Source organism: Macrotis lagotis, chromosome 1 (assembly GCF_037893015.1).
Source record: "Macrotis lagotis isolate mMagLag1 chromosome 1, bilby.v1.9.chrom.fasta, whole genome shotgun sequence".
Lineage (NCBI taxonomy): Eukaryota > Metazoa > Chordata > Mammalia > Peramelemorphia > Peramelidae > Macrotis > Macrotis lagotis.
In genome coordinates, this window is record NC_133658.1 from 241682392 (window position 1) to 241700010 (window position 17619).

Sequence of the window (17619 nt, forward strand, 5' to 3'; positions counted from 1 at the left end):
TATTAATGTATCGACACATTAAAATCAGAAACTCCATTTTAATCTGGTTTGGGCCATTCTGATATTGAGTCTTCCCGAACTAAAGAACATAAGTACTGATACATTAGTCTTTTCCCTAATAGAACCTGCTACAATTTGTTCTTTGCTGATACAAATATATCATAAAGTGCTTACATAAAATCAGAGCTCCTAGTCTGTATCTTTCATTTTATGACTGAAGAAACTGAGGCCCTAACAATGTATGTGACTTGCCCATATAAAGGGAATAATTTTCAAATAAATTTGAACCAGAGAGATACCAATTCCATATTTCAACTATAATACATAAATTATCCCATTTGTCCCCAATGACATCCCTATGAGATAAATGCTTTCATTTTCCCTTTTTTAATAGAAGAAACTCAAACTTAGAGTTGCAGGAAAAAGAGTCATCTGAGGTAGTGGCTGATAACCAGTAAATACAGGAAAAAGGAGCTAAAAACCCAGGTTTTTTTTTTCATTCCAATTAATTAGGATTAACCACTCAAAAAAATTTTTTTCCTTCTATGGAAGAGCTTCAGGCTGAAGAATTATTGCATGTTGTTAGTGCAAATGTTATGCCAACAAGAACTGATCATTTCATTTAAGGGTGAAAAAGAAAGATAGCATTCAAAAATATATACTTTGTTTAAGTAGGATTTTCTTAGTTGAGAGATGGTTTCATATGATTTAGTTCCGAAAATCATCCTGTGATGTAGCTAGTGCATGTTTTATTATTGCCATTTCACAAATGAGACAACCAAGTCTGAGGGAGATGTAGCAGCTTGAGAGTCAGGGCTCAGATCCAATTCTATTAACTCCAAGTTTTATATCTTTGTGGGGGAATTTGGGTGTTCTGGAAAGGATGAGGTTCAGAGACTTGCCCACAGTCACACATAATTAGTTTAGTGTCTGAGGCAGAACTTGAGCCAGGTCTTCTTGATCTTAAGCCCCGCATTTTATTATCTACACTATCCCTTGCTGCCTCTTATGATTGATTTACTTTTTGGTTTTTGTTTTGGGGAGCAGGGGGTGTTGGGAAGCAGTTGAGGTTAATTGATTTTCCCAGGGTCACCTAACTAATAATTGCCTGAGGTCGGATTTAAACTCCTGACTCCAGGGCTGGAACTCTATCCACTGTGCCACCTAGCTGCTCACTCACAACTGGTTTATAAAAAACTTTATATATTTGATCTGTACAACAGGTCTATGAAGTAGGTGCTCTTATCTCCATTTGACAAATGAGGAAACTCAGGTTTATCCCATACTGTTTGTTTTCTAGCACATCAGCTTCCTAGAATTATCTTCCTACCTTTGTTTCTAAGCATCTGTCCCTTCCCATCTTTTATCTGTATTTCTCACACACAGTAAACCTGATATGTCCTGATGGCAGATGCTTCTTCAGGTAGCTCTGCTTCTTGTTGTTCAGTCATTTTCATTGGTATCTAACTCTTCATGACCCCTTTTGGGATTTTCTTGGCAGAGATACTACAGTGATCCCCATTTTCTTCTTCAGCTCATTTTATAGATGAGGAAACTGAAGCAAACAGGATAAAGAGACTTGCTCAGAATCACATAGCCATTTTTCAAAGTGTCTACTCTAACCTTTTATCAGGTGTTTACCATGGCACTACAATGATCTTATTATAAAACTACTCAGGAATTCCATTTAAAACCATTTTCAGCCATGATTTAAAAAAATATAAAGAGTTGTGGTCTTCCAAAAGATGAGCTGGGTTCAAATTTCTGCTCTTCTTAGTTGTGTGACTTTGAGCAACTCACTTAACTTTGTTAGGTCACAGTTTTATTAGTAAAACAGGGTAGGATAAACTAAATCAACCAAAATTAAATTAAAAAAGACAGGAAGCATTTAGTATACAAAAGGATGCCTTTGGGCCAAATATTGACTTAGAGAACTACATATGTTTATGTATTCCTCTTTTATATTATTATTGTTATTATTATTAATAATAATCATAATACAGCAACACACTAAAATCAGCTAGGAACTACTTTTTCATCTGTATTGGATTATACAGGGGAGTGTCATGGACCATATGCAACCCTGGGCTTGGGTGTATCTAACACCTCTCTCTGAACTAGATGATATCCTAGGATGCTTCCAACTCTATAATCCTGTAAATATTTTAATTCATGTAACATTTTATTTGAACAATTTCTTTTGATGTATTTTCCTTTAAAATAATGGTAATATAATATTTTTAGCTGTAACACATTTGGCACTTTCTCTAACTCTCTAGATATCAACTACAGGCATGGCCCTTAGCCCTTATACTACCACTGACCCTTCAGGGTATTTTCAGATCTCACCTAGATCTATCTCTACAACTACTTCCACCCTCCAAAGTGACTTCTGAGCAAACTTCCTTCAAGATATTAAAGAGACTCTAGCCATTGTCACTGAAAAGTGTACCTGGAATGGAATTTGAACAGAAAGTACAGCTAGTTTCATTATAAAGGCAAAAGTAAATGGCCATGAATGACCCTTCCATCCCTTGGATAACCACAGGAAAGGAAATACCATTTATTAAGGAGTTACCATGTGCCAATCACTATGCTAAGCACTTTACAAATATTATCTTATTTGATCCCCACAGCTGTGGAAGGCTTATTAAAATTATCCCCATTTTACTGTTGAGGTAACTGAGATGGAGTTAGGCTACTTGCTCAGAGTCACACAGCTAGTAAATGTCCAAAGTCAGATTTGAACTTGTCTTTCCTGCTCTTGACCTAAGACACAGTGCCAACCAACTTCCTTGTCATCCTAAATCCCTAAGAACTGTCCCTAGATGTCTTCACAGATCAATGTGAAACAAAAGGGACCTAGAAGAGAAGTATTTATAAGATCTTGTTGAGAGGAAGCAAGAAAATGAGATAGAGCAGGGAATCTTCAGGTAAAACGGAGAACAACTTTGATGAGAAATGTTAATATTACTTTGTTATAAATGCATATTTTTAACATCAGAAATTCTGTTTTCCATGGCACAGGTGTTTATTTTGTGAGAAGTTAACATGCATATGTCACTGTGAATTTGTAATTCATTCAGCAAACCTGGGAGTCATAGAGCTAATTAAGGAGCTATCATATGCTAGGTGGTGCTGAGGATATACAAAGATGAAAAACAACATTCCCTGCTTTTGATGGGCTTATGATTTCAATGCACATGTTATTTGATAAATAGTATACAATCCAGTCTAATTCAACAAAGTGATTGAAAAAGATAAGAGAAAGAAGAGAGGGGTTGGAGGTGAATCTGGGAAAGCATTTAATCATGGAGAATGATCACAAAGGAAGAAAAAAGTTGGAGGGTTTTTTTAGGTTTTTGCAAGACAGTGGGGTTATATGGCTTGCCCAAGGCCACACATCTAGGTAATTATTAAGTGTCTGAGGCCACATTTGAATTCAGGTACTCCTGACTCCAGGTGTGGTGCTCTATCCACTATGCCACCTAGACACCCCAGAAGAAAAAAGTTTTAACAGATTAGGAGGAAGTGTGTTCTAAGTATGGTGGTGATCTGTGCAAACACATAGAAGTGAAAGAACATGGGATAGGATGGAACAACAGCTATAAATCCAAATTGGATGGTACTAAGAATGTGAAATAATGATGGAAAGATAAATTGAAACTAGATTGTGCAGGATTTTTAATGCTAGATTAAGGAATTTTTATTTTATTTGTCAGGGAATAAATAGGGAGCCACTGAAGATTTTCAGGTAGGGGAATGAATGCTCAAGGTCTGTGTAGTTTTCAAACCTTGCCTAAGGTATGCAAATGACTGATTCTGTCACTGGATTAGACATTTAGATGAATGGAACAAATTGAGAAATGGGGTTTGGCCCACAGAAGATAATGAATGCTGGAAGTAACAAATGTGAACAAGGGCAAACTAGGAAAAAGTCTGAATTTGCATTGCTGGTTGCAAGTGAAGGATCTAGGCAAGAACATTTAAAACCATCTCTAGTCATGATTTGATCTAATGGAAAGAATCCTGGTCCTTTCAAAGAATCAGACCAACAGGTTCAAAGCTCTGCTCTGCCTCCATTCTTGGGTGGCTTTGGGCAAGTCACAGTTTTCTTATGAGTAAAACAAGAGGTGAGATAAACTGATCAGTTTCAAATAGAGATTAGGATTACATAAGGATCTCTGAGGACCACATATTGACGTAGAAAATGATGTATTATACAAACATATATATATATATTTTTAAATAATTAACACATTAAGGGGCAGCTAGGTGGTGCAGTGGATAGAACACCAGCCGTGGAGTCAGGAGTACCTGAGTTCAAATCCGGCCTCAGACACTTAATAATTACCTAGCTGTGTGGCCTTGGGCAAGCCACTTAACCCCATTGCCTTGCAAAAAAAAAAAAACTAAAAGAAAAATTAACACATTAAAGTCAAATTCTGCTCTTCTTTCTTTCTTGTGTGATGTGGGGCAAGTCACCCTTGTTAGGTCACACTTTTCTTATTAGTAAAATATGGTATGGGATTAAACTGAGTAGTGTCAAATAGATGTTAGGATTATATGGGGATTTGTGTAGACTTCATATTGCCTTAGAAAATGACATATATTTATATTTATTTTTTAAATTGACACATTAAAGTCAATTCTCTGCTCTTCCTCTTTTCTTGTGTGACTGGGGTTGTCACTTAACCTCCTTAGGTCATCTTTTCTTTAGCAAAACAGAGGATGGGATGAATTGATCAGTTTCAAACAGAGAGTATGATTATGTGAAGATCCCTGCAGGCCACATATTGACTTAGAATATATATTCTTAAAATACATTTTTTTTTCTCTTTTTTAATACACTAAAGTCAAGTCTCTGCTCTGCCTCCTTTCTTGTATGACTTTGGGCAAGTTACTTAACCTCATTAGGTCACAGTGTTGTTTTTTAGTTTTTTGTGGGGTTAAGTGGCTTGCCCAAGGCCACACAGCTAGGTAATTATTAAGTGTCCGAGGCCGGATTTGAACCCAGGTACTCCTGACTCCAGGGCCGGTGTTCTATCCACTGTGCTGTGCCCCCTAGCCACCCCCAGTTTTATTAGTTCAATAGTTCGCAGGATAAACCGATCAGTTTCAAACAGAGATTGGGATTACATAAGGATTCCTGTGGGCCACATGTTGATTAGACAATGACATATATTTATATATATTGCTTTTTTTTGAAATTTAAATTAACACGTTAAAGGTGGATAAAAATCCCGTTTTATTCTGGTTCTGGATCACACTATGAAGTGTTGCTGGCCACATGCAGCCCCAGTCCTTATTTTGACACCTCTTAATTAGGAGAAAAGTGAAAGGGTACTGAGAGCTGAATGACAGCTTGGATGGTAAACATTCAGAGATAGGTGAAGGGAAGGGGTAGCAATGGTGAGAGATAGTCTGTAATGGGACAATCCTTGATTACTGAGATGGAGCTCAAGGGATGAGCTTAAGTGTTAATAAGGATTAAAGGATCACTTGGAGCTAGAAAGTACCTTAGACACCTATTCTAACTCTTTTATTGTATAAGTAAGGGAACTGAGATTCGTATAGATAAAGTAACCTGCTTGGATCACAGAATTACTGAGGATGAGAAGTAAAACTTACACATTGGTCTTCCTGACTCCATCTCCAGCTCTCTAACCATTATGCAACACTGCTATCAAGATAGGGTCATGTGGGCCCTTGGAGTTCCTTGCTTATGTGGATATAACCAGAGCAATCTGGCCTCTAGAGTGAGAATGGAATGACCTCCATTCTGTGCAACAAGCCATAAGTCATACTCTTTGCTTAAATAAAGACAGCAGAGAATAGAACTGAGGTAAGAGAAATCAGCCAACACCGAGGTTTTTTTGGTAAGGCAGACTTCTCTGCATTCTCCCAGAATATCCCTGGCATCTTTCATTGGCTCATTCTACCAGCAGACACTTGACCTGCAGCACTGCTTACCCAATCGGATGATGTCATGAGACAGAAAAAACAGCACATTCCCAGCCCCCACCCCTCTTTCTGCCAAGAGTCTTGTGTCAATTTGCATGTCCTGAAGTTGACTTTCACACAACCATCCGGGTTGGCAGGCAGCTCTCCGGGGTCTCTCTCTATATTATCCTTAATTGCCCCCAAATTGTATGAGTCAACTGCCTGGTCCTACTTCTTGAGATCTCCCTGCTCTATCAAAGTCCACACTGACCCTTTGTCAATTCCTTTTCTGGTAATCTTTAGTTCACTCCAATACTTTACACTTGCCAGCCGATAATTATGATTCATTTTCTAAGGAGAGCTCCAGCAGTCAAACCTTCTTATCATTACCACCTGTTTTATTTATAATGTTAACTATAATACTTGGCATTTGTATTGTATTTTTTTTTTAAATCCAGGTGGTTGAAAGGATAAACTGTTGGACTTGGAGTCAGAAAGAACAGATGTTGAATTCTGCTTCAGACATTCTGACACTCGCTTTGTGACCCTGGACAAATAAGTCTCATTTTTTTCCCCATCTGTAAACTGGAAATAATAATAGTGACCACTTCACAAGACAATTAGGAGGATCAGATGAGATCACCTATGTAATGTGCTTTGCAAAACCTAAAACTCTAAAAATATGTTGTTGTTCAGTCATTTCAGTCATGTCCAATTCTTTGTGACCCTATTTGGGATTTTCTTTGCTATTTCCTTCTCTAGCTCTTTTTACAGATGAGAAAACTGAAATAAACAGGATTAAATAACTTGCCCAGGATCACATAGCTAGTAAGTGACTGAGTTTGGATTTAAATTTAGGTCTTCCTGATTTCCTTCTTCAGCTCTTTTAAGAGATGAGGAAACTAGCCTAGAAGGATTTGCATGAACTGATGATGAGTGAGATGAGCAGAACCAGAAAAGCATTGTACACTGTAACAGCAATATGGGTTGATAATCAATCTTAATCAACTTGCTCGTTGCTTTAGTGCAACCATCAGGGACAATTTTAGGGTATCTGCAATGGAGAATACCATCTGTATCCAAAGAAAGAATTATGAAGTTTAAACAAAGACCAAAGACTATTACCCTTAATTTAGAAAAGTTATTTTATTATATAATTTTGCTATCTCTTATATTTTGTTTTTTCTCAAGAATATGATTTCTCTGTCACATTCAATTTTGATCAGTTTATAGCATGGAAACAATGTGAAGACTATCAGACTGCCTTCTGGGGGGGAAAGGAAGTGAGATGGGGGGAATTGTAAAATTAAAAGAAAAATGATAGATGAGGAAACTGAAGTAAAAAGGATTAAATGACTTGCCCAGGATCACATAGTTAATAAGTGTCTGAAATCATATTTGAATTCAGTTCTTTCTGACTCTAGGTCTGACAGGCTATTCTGTGGCACTTAGCTGCCCTATCTAAATGTGAACTACTATTATCTTATTCTTTTCAGAATATTATCATATCTTTTGTTATATTTTCCCTTCAAAAATGTTATATGAATTTTGTAGGGGTGTACATGATGAGGGTGGAATTTTCTCATTTTACACAGGAGAAAACAGGCACATGGAGAATAAGGAACTTGCTCAAGAATATGACTAGTAAGTAATATAGTCAGGAATTGAATCCAGATTTCTGTCTTTAAGTCTGTGACTCAATATTCAGGAAATGATGAGTGCAAATGAATAACTTTTCCCTCAACAAACTTTTATTAAGCACCTATTATAAATAAGGTGTTATGCAAGACACAAGGCGATACAGGATATGCAAAGTTTTTTTTTTAATTGCTAAAATTTTCATGTTTTTTACATCCCTATATCAATGGTAATTATTTTGGTATACAGAAAAAAATTTTATTGATAATTTCCCATTTTCTTTTTTTATTAAAGATATTGAGTTTTACAATTTCCCCCCCCTCCAATCTTACTTCTCTCCCCCCACCACCCCATGGAAAGCAATCTGTCAGTCTTTACTTTGTTTCCATGTTGTACATTGATCCAAATTGAGTTTGATGAGAGAGAAATCAGGATATGCAATGTTTTAAAAAATGGCATGGACCCTTCCCTTAAGGAGTTTCTATTCTAAGGGAAAATGTGAAAAGTATGAAGATAAATGTAGTGCCTGAGGCATTTCCCCCCACTCATGGTGGTCCCCTAAAAAAAGCTATCTCAGATTCAATGTATTCTGTGAGTTTATATCAACTAAAACCATGGCTCATCAGCCCTCATTGATGTATATATATTTAATCATCAAACTGAGAGCACACTTAGTTCAAAGCAAAGGCATTTAATGAAATAGTATAGTAGAAAGACAGAAATAAACAATTTTCCTCCTAAGTCTCAGGCACTCTCTTTCATAGCTAGCTATGCATACCAGCAGTAGGAAGGAATGACACACAGGACTGAAATAGAGAAATATATATAGATATAGATATATAGATATATGACTGGAAACCTGGACACACCTATACCCACACAGAATATATGTTTGACCACGATGTTCACTTAGAGAGATGGACATAGAGGGAACACAAGTGGCCAGGGGACACTCCAGTGGCATAGGACCTTTGATATCTTCTAGTAACATCCTCATCCTGCCCTGCTGGACTGGTCTTTGCTGGAGGAGCTGGCACTTGCCTACTAGCAATGTGATGTCAGGACTTCTCTCTGCTTCTGTCTTCAGCAGAAATTCTTAGCTATAGAAATATCTCTTCTTTATGAGAAAATGGGTTTTGCCATACTATTAGTTACAAGCTAGAAGTTTTTGTATGACTATTTCAAAAGAACTGCTGCCTTCACTTTAACCATACAACCAGCAACTACCCCAAGGAAAAAACCTTTCTCAGCATTTTTCCCTTAGGAGTTGTTTATCTATTCTCTTTCAGACTCTTGGCTAGAAAGTTTCTATATCCTCAGCAGGATATTTTTTTTCCCAGACATCAAGTCCATTAATTTTGGTTTGGGTTTTTTTGCGTTTTGTTTTTGTTTTTAGCTCCAAACCCTTTCCCCTCTTTTATGTAGGTGAAAGAGCTGGGGAAAGAGAGATAAAATTGAACTCAGTGAGCAAAGCTTTTGTCTCTCTTACCTGCCCAGTTACATGCTGAAGCTTTTATATAGATATAAATCAGTCAGAATCTGAAAGCTCTGTCATAAACATGATACCAGGTAAGAAGTGCTGAGGGCAGAGGAAGAGATCAAGACAAAGTGTTCTAGGAAAATTTGAGGTAGGAGAAGACTTTCAGATGGGAATGAGATAGAGTGGGGGAAGGAGAGTGGGAAATCAAGAAAGGCAGCACAAAAGATGGAGCAAAACTGAGTCTGATTGTGTGCCCCAACTGCTTTCTGGTTTCTTCCTTTTCCTTCCTCATTTTTCTGCCCTTTTTTTTTCTTTTGCTTCTTCCTGTTATTTTCCCATCTTTTTCAGGGAATTAAGGCAGTATGTAATAAAAATTTACTCCCTTTCTGCAAAGGAAACAGATGTGTGCTCTCCCATGCCTTGAGGAATTTGTCTTTCTGTCCAGTTCTTTAGTAAAGTAGAATAGTAGGTAGAATGCTAAGCTTAGAGTCAGAAAGACCTAAATACTCCCTAAACTGTTTAGCTAACCTCTCTGAATTTCCAGTATCTCTCTAGGACTTAGATCAAAGTTATGGATGGATTGTCAAGTGCACTGGTAGAGGGCATTCCAACACCAGGCATTTTGTACACTAATAAAATCAAAGGAAGAGTCGTCATGGGCTTGATTACTAGCATAGTGCTTTCAGGGAATAGGGGTTTAATAATTGGCTTGTTGGATTAAAGTTGAAGATCAGAAAGATCTTTTCATTCTGTTTCATTCCTTCCAAGTCAAGTGAAAGTGCCTTTTCACTTCAAGATGGCAGCTGCTTGCAGTTTTCCCCTCAGTGCCAGCCAAAGAAGCAAAATACTTTCCCCAGTTGCTTCCGCTATTCACTCTTCCTGTCACTGCCCCAAATCCTTCAGAGGCAAAAGCCAAAGTCATCCATTACCCAAGTCTGTACTCCATGACCTATCTCAGTCAATGCCAAGAGATCAATGGGAGCTACCCAAGTGGTAGCCACCCTATTGGCGGAGACCAGAGCTCTTAGCACATGATTGGCTGGTCAGTAGTTGCATAATTTTCCATGACTTTCTCACTGCAGAAATAGAAGCATTGTCTATGCCTTTGGGGCTGCCTATTCAGTTACTTAAGGACTGCATAGCCAGTGATGAATAATCCAGGCCCGTTGCTTCTGGATCTTCTAGATGTCCACCTACTGTCTATTTCATTGCTAATCAGTATCATCTTTTAAAGGTAAACAAAGAGCATAGGATTTAGGGTAATGCCAAACTTTAAAATCACTATCACAGAGCTAGGTCAGTAAATACCCCAACTCTCATTTTTCATATGGGGAAAGTGAAGCCAATGGAGGTTAAGTGACAATCCTAAGGTCACAAAGATAGTAAGCCATCTAATCACCTTGTTTGGCAGAAAAGGAAACCAGAGATCTGAAGGGTAAGAGACTTTGCTAAGATCACAAAAGTATTAGATAGTAGAAACAAGATTGTCAGATTCTAAATCCAGTGCCCTTGCCATAGGCAGCAAAATGGCACAGTAACTGGAGAGTTAGACCTGGAGTTTAAGAAAACCTGAGTTCAAATCCTTAGTTGCTTCTTCTATTCACTCTTCCTGTTACTGCCCCAAATCCTTCAGAGGCAAGAGTCAAAGTCATCCATTACCCAAATCTGTACTACATGATCTATCTTGGTCAGTGCCAATTGATCATGACCCTAGGTAAGTTACTTAACTTCTGTCAACTTCATATTCCTTATCTATACAATTAGGATAAAAATTACATTTACCTCCCAAAGTCATTATAGCCCAAATGAGATATTTGAAAAAGTACTTTGTAAGCCAATAAGCTATTATTATTATTATTGTTATTAATAATAATATTAACATTATCAAATATTACTTTTAATTATTTCATCTATATCTTCCCAATAAATCTATAAGTTCTTTGAGGCCACTGACCACTTCTATGACCCCACTAAGCCTTTATATATAATTGTTGTTTAGTCATTTCTTGGTTGTGTCTGATTCTTCATTACCCCATTTGGGGTTTTCTTGGCACAGAAACTAGAGTGGATTATCATTCTTCTCTAGATCATTTTACAGATAAGGAAACTGAGGAAAAGAGGATTAAGTGACTTGCCCATGTCATACTGCTAGTAAATATCAGAGGTCATATTTGAACTCAGAAAGAGGTATCTTCTTGGCTATACATTGCACCACCCAGCTCCCCACATAGAAGGTCCCTAATTACTTGTTGAGTAATTGTCAATTGTTGAATTGAATTGAAGCTAGTTTGCTGTCAAAGATGTGGAAGTTGCAAGTTCTGCTTTCAATGACAAAAGATTCATCAAACCTCCCTTCATCTGTGTTTTCAGCAATATTAACTTAATGACTATTTAAGAATGTTGAGTGTCAGCTCCCAGAGAGCAATAACTGTTTCATTTTTTTTATCTGTTATCTTAACATTTAGAATAAGCACCTGGTAGGTGCTTATTGACTACTTGACAGCAGTGAGACCCCTCCCTAGGCTTCAAACCCACATCCTCCAAATCCAAGTTCTATGCTCTTTCTTCTCTGCCATAAAAAGGCAGCTTTACCAATAATATATTAGTTATTTGGTGAAAGATGGTGGAAGGAAGAGGGAAAGCTGGAGCTGTTTAAAGAGAACACTCAGGAGACATGATAACTGGCTTAATATGTTTGAAAAATTGTCATGAGTAAGAGGTTTCAAGTTCGACATTATAAAATAGAATCAGAAACATTTATAAAGAGAGAAATGTAAGCTTAAAAAAATTCCTTACAATGAGAGCAGTTCTGGGGCAGCTAGATGGCGCAGTGGATAGAGCACTGGCCCTGGAGTCAGGAGTACCTGAGTTCAAATCCAGCCTCAGACACTTATTAATTACCTAGCTGTGTGGCTTTGGGCAAGCCACTTAACCCCATTGCCTTGAAAAAACTAAAAAAAATAAATAAATAAGAGCAGTTCTTAGGTAAAATGGACTGCCTCAAGAGGTGAAAGGACCCTTCCTTGGAAGTCTTCAAAGAAATACTAGACAACTTAGTTACATTGCAAGAGATATAATTTTGGGGTGAGTGTCTCTTAATTCTAGATTCTATAATTTTGTAAATCTTTTGGCCTGTATGATATTGAATTTTTGTCACCTATGCTCTCCTGGATTCCCCCCTGTAGCTTGGAAAAGTGGGAATTGATGGTACATATGAAATTATTTGGACCAGGTTCAGATTAGTTCAAGTGGGCAACAAAATGAGCCTGCAGAAATGGAGGCCTGCTGGGCCCATTAATGATCACTCAATCCCTCATGATGTCACCATTCCTTTGTGCACACAGGAAACTCACTCTGATACCATCTCTCCCTTGCAGCAATAACAGCCAAATGAAGAAGCGGCCAACCTCAGCAGTGGGCTACAAGAGACCCATCAGTCAATATGCTCGGGTTGCCATGGCAATGGGATCCCACCCCAGATACAGGGTAAGAGATTAGGAAATGGAGGGGCTTGGAAAGATTTTCTGGGAAGGTATGACACTCAGTCGCCACTGACCACTTTATCCTACTCATTAGAATCAGGACTAGAGGCAGGGTACAGCAAAGAGAATTTTGAACAGGCGGGAGGACCTTAGAGTTAGTCCAAGTTCCTCGTTTTATGAATGAGGTCACTGAGCCCAAAGAAGGGAAATGATTGACCCAAAATTATACAGGTAATAGAGCTAGGATTTGAACCCAGGACTTATGATGCCAAATCCAGAGCTATTTTCATTATTTCCATTTTAGGAAAAGGGATATTTATCAAGCCTAGTTCTCATAGATGATATTTTGTTGTTATTGTTGTTTTACACCTTAGGGCTGACTAAGTTGGCAGGAATACTGAGAGACTACAAAATTTGCCCAAAGTCATGTAGCTAGTTTGTGTCAGAGGCACGATTAGAACCCAAGACTTCTTAACTTTGAGGCTGGATTTTTATCCACTAGGCAATGCTGCCTCTTGTATATATTTTCATGCTTGGAAATTATATCCTTCGCGAAACATAGGAATTTATTTTATGATTTGCTACCTAGGTGACCATGAAGGCTTTAGGCTTCAGCTTAACAGTAACATATGGATGTGTACACTTTTTTAAAAATCCAATAATCAGCTGGGCATTGTGGCATATCCTATAATTCCCACTCTCTGGGTTGTTGAAGCTGGTAGATCTCTTGGGCTTGGGAGTTCTGAGCCGCAATGAATAAATTCAATTGGGAGTCCTATATGGCAACAAATGGGTGAGCCCCTGGGAGCAAAAGGCCACCAGGTTCCTAAGTAGGGGCAAACTAGCCTAGATCAGAAGCAGAGCAGGTCAAAGCTCTCAAGCCAATCAGAGGAAGATGTAGCCTGTTAATAGTACCTGTATTGCCAGCCCAAGATAGAAAATTCAGTCTAAAAAATTAATTCAATACATATTTAACTAACATTTTTTAATATTATGTCACTTCTCAATGACTTCTCCAATGCCCACTAGAACCCTGTCTCACAACAAAAAAATATAGCTAAGGAAAACAAACCAATGCATTGGCCATGTCTGACAATGCAGGGCCTGGCTTTAGATTCGGGAATATAATATTCAGACCTTGCTGAGGCAGCACAACTGCCTTATCTCAGGTCTGTTCATTGCCACCCTCATCAGTCAGTATTAACTGTGGACAGGAAAAGCATATCTTTGCTCATATCTGGTTTTGCTTTCTTGGGAACAGGCAGAGAATATCCTATTCCTGGAACTAGATGTGTCCCCTCCAGCTGTCTTTGAGGTTGAATTCTCTCATGACCAAGAACAAGATCCCCGGGCACTACACATGGAAAGGCTTATGCGTCTGGACAGCTTCCTTGAAAGACCTTCCACCTCTAAAGTTCGAAAGTCCAGGTCCTGGTCAGTATATCAAAAGGCTGAGGTGGGGGGTGGGGTGAAGTTGATCTAAGGAATAGGAGGACCCAATGGTCTATTGGGAGGTACAAATTCTGAGTATATTAGACAAGGGACACATTGATGGTGAGTAAGGTAAAAGAAAATTAGGAATAGGCTAAATCTACCTGATATGTTTCCTCTCTTCTTTTCCACCTTCCCACCCACTCTTCCCACCAGGTGCCAGAGTCCTCAAGTACTGCCCTCTTCCACCTCGCATGTCCCACTGGCCTCCAGTTCTCTGCATTCCTCTACGATGCTGGCCCATGAGTGACAGCCTCCAAGAACCACAGTTTTTGGCCCCACAGACTCTGGGGATATGGGCCGCCAGCCTTGAATCATCTCATCTGCGGCTTTGTATGTGTGCGTGTGCGTGTGCGTGTGCGTGTGTGTGTGTGTGTGTAGGTGAGAATCTAGCAGACTCCCCCTGCCTTCAGTTGTTAGCCTCCTTTATTTATTTAATGTTATTTATTCATGGAGCTCAGCTGGTATGGGGGAAATGACCTTCACTGAGGCCTCTGGGGCTGGCAGCAGTCACTGGGCAGCTTCCTTTCCCTCTTGCCAGTACTTCTCAGATGGGCCTCAGGCCAGTGTCCATATCGACTGTCTCTTGAAGGGAAGGTGGCCAATGCCTAAGAAAAAGTGTTTTTTGCTATGCATCTCATGCCAAGGCTTCCATCTCCTCATTCCCTGTGGCACCACTAAGCAACTTTTGCTGGTGAAAAAAGGTTGGCTGTCCTGAGGAGGAGAAGAGCTTTCCCACAATGGTGGTTCCAGAAATCCTAACCAGGGAACCTTGAGGTGTTGCTGAGCTGCAGAGGCTGAAGTTTGAATTCTCTGGGGCCCAGGCAGCCTCTGTCTCAGCTTTTCTCTAGGACACTTCTAAGGACTCCATTAATCTCATTGCATCAGGTCACAATCCTTCAGTTTTGATGTGGAGTCCTGGTTCTCTACCAACTGTTTGCTTCATTCTCTCTTAATCCTTCACTTGGATTCTAGGACCAGGGCCGAGGAAGTCAGTTGTTACCCTTTACAAGAGTTCTAGCTCAAGTGAAGGCCTTTGGGGGCAGGGGACAGCATCTAATTCTCCATATCTGAGATACCGTGTCTTGCCATGGCTACTGAGGGAACCCAAGCTCTAAGCTGCAGGAGGGATTTGCATCAACTGACTTTGAAAACAAAAGCTCTTTATAAAAGTGCTTCCCTCCATTTTTCAGCACAAGGATAGAGGATCCCAACTATCTTTACCAGCTTTGCTTAATGCTACTTATTGCTTCTGAATCCATGTTCCTGGGGATATTGCCTCCTTGGAAATGAACCAATCCTATTGCATCTGTAACATGTATTAGCCCCTAAAATAGTAATTCCCAGACCTTGTTATACTGGTCAATGGTGTCTCATTTTAGAAAATGTATAGAATTCTAAAAAAAACCCTTTCTTTGATTTTTTAATTCTAATTGACATTAATTTTTTAAATATACACTTGAGGAGGAATAGCAGAAATCATGAATAATCAAATAAATGTTTAGTGTCATGACCTCCAAAAGGTTGGGAATCACTAGTTTAGGGATATCCTCACGTCTGCCTCCATTCCTAGCCTCATCTAATTTCATTTGACTTCTTTTCATAAAAGCTTTCAGATTCTCTTGGTCATACCACTAACAGAATGGGGATACTCTTGGAGGAAACCTGAGGCCCCATACCAAATTGCATTTGATATGTTCTGGTGTGACACTGTTCCCTCACATAACCTTGCTCCCCAACCCCCAGATAAATGTACCCATGCACAGTTCCTATTCTTCTCTTAGCTCTAAACTTTGTCTTTCTTCTTTGGCTCTGAGGTATTTTCCCTTCAAGCTTCCCTAAAGGACCTTGTGGACCTTCTACCTAAGCTTGCTTCTGGTCCCAAGACCCTCTTCTTCAAGGGGAAACAGTTATGATATTGGAGCAGGAAAGGACTTGAATCAGAAAACTAAGCAGGAAGGTTGAACTTGGGCTGAGATGGCAACTGGCTGGAAGCTTCCCAGGGAGTCATGGGAGGTGAAGACCTATCTTCCTGACTTCACCTCTCAGCCTTGGAATAAGTTTTCTCTTTCGCTTGAGCTTTTGGAAGGTGGAAGAAACAGAGCTATTGTCATCATTTCATATTTGCTCAAGGATGGGGACCCTCTTTCTTCAATTGCCTTTGTTCACTATCTGGTCATTTGATCCCTCAGTCTTATAGCACAAATTCTGACTAACCCACTCCCAGGTCTAAGGTTCTGGATCTGAGGTCAAGAGAGGAGCTTTCCATATGCTTGACATGTGTGTGTGTGTGTGTGTGTGTGTGTGTGTGTGTGCCTCACTAAGGGGACTCTTCATACTCAATGTAAAATATCCTGGGGACAGGGCTGATGGGGGTGGCAAGGTTTCAGTCTTATCTTTTTTTCCTTCTAATGGATCAGACATTGGATTAACAAAGTACAGGCCTTGATTAGGACCAAATTTCTGTGCCTGTTGTTAATGGTATTTATTTAGAACTCCAGGGTTAACCGTATGATAGCCCTCTTGTCACTCAATACATATGAATATACAGGTCGTATTATAAATATATATATAGAAATATTATCCTCTATCCCCCCTGCTTAGGATGGAGGCCTCTTTGTTGAGCTGTTACGTGCCTACCATTTGGTGCGGCCAGCAAGCTGTCAGCCCTAGCCCTATTCAGATGAACAAAATCAACAATAAAGGAATGAGTATCATTACTGAGGCTGCTGCTTGTCTTCCCTCCTGCTTTGTTTCTTTTATTTTCTCTCTTCTTTTCTGCTTTCCTTCCCCTCCCTCTCCATTCTCTTTCCTTCTGATTTAGTAACTTGGAAATCCAATTCTGGTTCAGCTAGTAAGGAAAAGCACTTCCTGCTTGACTGTGAATTCTTAGATGGGAAGAGGTCAAAAAGGAAACCTGCTCAGTTCTCCATGGAACAGCCTATTGCCAAGTTCTCTATGGTCTGGAACATTTCCCTTAGTATAGGTGCTGATGCTCTAGTTCAGGGATCCACAATCAAGAGACTCACATCTATAGAGAGCCCTTAGAGTCTGAAGTAACAGATCTCTGGTCTAATGTTGCCACCAGACTTCTGCCATGTTCCCTTTTTCCCTTGGTTTTCTATACTTCTGGGGGAGGGGATCAAGCAAGAGATATAGCTACATCTCTTCAGCTCTGAAGAGGAAACTTTCTGTCAAGGCTCCTTCATTTACTTAGAAACTTGAATAGATGTTCTTAACTTTTTTGTGTTAAGGATGCCTTTGCCAGTCTGGTGAAGGTTCTTGGATCCCTTCCCAGAATGTTTTTAAATTACTAAGCTAAAATACAGAATTAAAAAGGAAACCTATACTGAGATAGTTTTCTAAAAGGCAAGATCACAGACACCATGTGAAGAATTCCAGGACTAGACCACTGATACACAGAAGCTGAGGGAATGGAAAGAACACTGACTGAGGAGGCCGAAGATCTGTGTTCAAATTCTACCACTGCCACTTACTATATTTGTATGACCTTCAACAAATTACTTAATCTTTATAGGTCTCATCTGTCAAATGAAAGGGCTAATGTAGATGTCCTCTTTCCAA

At 39.2% G+C, this 17619-nt stretch overlaps 1 protein-coding gene across 1 annotated transcript in view; it reads left to right on the top strand.

Annotated features, from left to right (window-relative positions):
• The window catches only part of KIF3C (kinesin family member 3C), a 66081-nt gene extending 49079 nt beyond the window's left edge, over positions 1-17002 (top strand). The window contains exons 6-8 of the mRNA XM_074209930.1: positions 12439-12547; positions 13805-13977; positions 14191-17002. Of these exons, the coding sequence (XP_074066031.1) occupies positions 12439-12547; positions 13805-13977; positions 14191-14284 (376 nt within the window). The 3' untranslated portion in view covers positions 14285-17002. The remainder of the gene's footprint in view (positions 1-12438; positions 12548-13804; positions 13978-14190) is intronic.
• Positions 17003-17619: the final 617 nt, after the last annotated feature.